Source organism: Arachis stenosperma, chromosome 9 (assembly GCF_014773155.1).
Source record: "Arachis stenosperma cultivar V10309 chromosome 9, arast.V10309.gnm1.PFL2, whole genome shotgun sequence".
NCBI lineage: Eukaryota > Viridiplantae > Streptophyta > Magnoliopsida > Fabales > Fabaceae > Arachis > Arachis stenosperma.
In genome coordinates this window covers 97,549,811-97,552,183 of record NC_080385.1, presented here as the reverse complement: position 1 = coordinate 97,552,183, position 2,373 = coordinate 97,549,811, and the positions used below count along the sequence as shown (strand labels likewise).

Below are 2,373 nucleotides of genomic sequence, written 5' to 3'. Positions count from 1 at the left end.
ACTCATATTCTAATTATTTGTACCAGCTTGCTCTTGTGCTTAAAAGGTGTCAAGAGACCAACCTGGTTTTAAACTGGGAGAAGTGCCATTTTATGGTGACTGAAGGGGTGGTTCTTAGTCACAAGATTTCCAAAGATGGTATAGCATTAGACAAGGCAAAAGTGGAAGTAATTAAAAAATTACCTCCACCTTGCAATGTCAATGCAATTAGAAGCTTCTTGGAACACGCTGGGTTCTATAGGAGGTTTATTAAAGATTTTTCAAAGATTACAAAACCCCTTAGCAACCTACTTGTCTCAAATACCCCTTTTGTTTTTTATAGAGAGTGCATGGTAGCCTTTGATGAACTAAAAAAAACTCTCCTCTGCACCTATTATAGCACCACCAAGCTGGGATCTTCACTTTGAACTAATGTGTGATGCATCTGATTTTGCTGTTGGCACTGTTCTAGGACAGAGGAAAGATAAGCTAGTACATGTAATTTACTATGCTAGCAAGGTCCTTAATGAGAATCAAAGGAACTATACCACCACGGAGAAAGAACTTTTAGCCATAGTTTTTGCTTTTGATAAGTTTAGATCATATCTCATTGGCTCAAAAGTAATTGTGTTCATTGATCATGCAGCACTCAAATACTTGCTTACCAAACAAGAATCTAAGCCCAGCTAATAAGGTGGATCCTGCTGCTCCATGAATTTGATATTGAGATTAAAGATAGGAGTGGAGCAGAGAACAAGGTAGCTGACCACCTCTCAAGGATCCCACAAGAAGAAAAAATACAGCAAGTAGCAGTAAATGAAAGCTTTCCTAATGAACAATTGATGATGATTCAGGTAGCCCTTTGGTTTGCAAACATAGCTAATTTCAAGGCTATTGGGGAGCTACCAACTAACATCAATAAGCACATGAGGAGGAAGCTAATCAAGGATGCCAAACACTACATCTGGGATGACCCCTATTTGTTCAAAAAGTGTACTGATGGAGTCCTAAGAAGGTGTATATCCCATGAAGAAGGAAAGGAAGTGTTATGGTAGTGCCATGGGTCAGCATATGGAGGTCACTTCAGTGGAGAAAGGACAGCAGAAAAAGTGCTCCAATTTGGATTTTACTGGCCAACAATGTTTAAGGATGCCAAGGAAATAGTGTCAAGGTGTGATGAATGTCAAAGAGCTGGTAATCTAAATAAGAGGAATGAGATGCCACAGCAATACATACTAGAGTTAGAGCTATTTGATGTATGGGAAATTGATTTCATGGGACCCTTCCCAACCTCCTACTCAAATAGCTACATATTAGTGGTTGTTGATTATGTTTCAAGGTGGGTAGAAGCCATAGCAACTGCAACAAATGACAACAAGGTTGTGATAAGCTTCTTGAGAAGGAACATCTTCAGCAGATTCGGAGTTCCCAGAGCTCTCATTAGTGATGGAGGGACACACTTCTGCAATAAACAACTGGAAGCACTTCTAAGATATGGAGTAAAGCACAAAGTGGCAACTCCATACCACCCACAGACCAACAGGCAAGTCGAGATCTCCAACAGGGAGCTGAAATGAATCCTTGAAAAAATTGTTGGAAGCTCAGTAAAGGACTGGTCTAAGAAGATAGACGATGCTCTATGGGCCTACAGGACAGCCTTCAAGACCCCTATTGCGATGTCACCATACCAACTGGTATTTGGCAAGGCTTGCCACTTGCCAGTTGAACTGGAGCATAGAGCCTTCTGGGCTCTAAAACTACTGAATTTTGATGAGCAAGCTACTGGAGAAAAGAGATTAATGCAACTCAATGAGATGGAAAAGTTTAGAAATCAAGCATATGAGAATGCAAAAATCTACAAAGAGAACACAAAAAGGTGGCATGACCAAACCATAGCAAGAAGGGAGTTCACTGAAGGACAGAAGGTGTTACTCTACAACTTAAGACTCAAGTTCTTCCCTGAAAAACTCAAGTCTCGATGGTCAGGACCTTTAACCATACTCAAAGTGTTTCCCTATGGTCATGTGGAGCTCATGAAGGACAAGACTCAGAGAACTTTTTCTGTCAATGGCCATATACTCAAACACTACTTGGGAGGCTCCTTGGAGGAGCAGAGAGTGAGCTACAACCTCAGCTAAAGATGAAAGAATGTCAAGCTAATGACAATAAAGAAGTGCTAGTTGGGAGGCATCCCAACACTTTATCCTTTTTGATTTAATTGCTTTTCTTAGAAGTAGTTTAAATTCTGTTGCTTTAGATAGTTTGCTTTTTAGTAATTAAGATTAGTTTATAATTGTAGATTAGAAGTTTGATATTAGCTTTGATAGCTAGAATTTCTTTACACTCTCTTATTTCTTTCTAATTGGGAATTACAACTTGATGAATGCATAACTA

At 39.5% G+C, this 2,373-nt stretch overlaps 1 protein-coding gene across 1 annotated transcript; it reads left to right on the top strand.

Annotated features, from left to right (window-relative positions):
- The first annotated feature begins 1,655 nt into the window (after positions 1–1,655).
- LOC130949762 (uncharacterized) lies at positions 1,656–2,117 on the top strand. Its single transcript, XM_057878400.1, has one exon. It carries the CDS (start codon positions 1,656–1,658, stop codon positions 2,115–2,117), a length of 462 nt encoding a protein of 153 aa, XP_057734383.1.
- Positions 2,118–2,373: the final 256 nt, after the last annotated feature.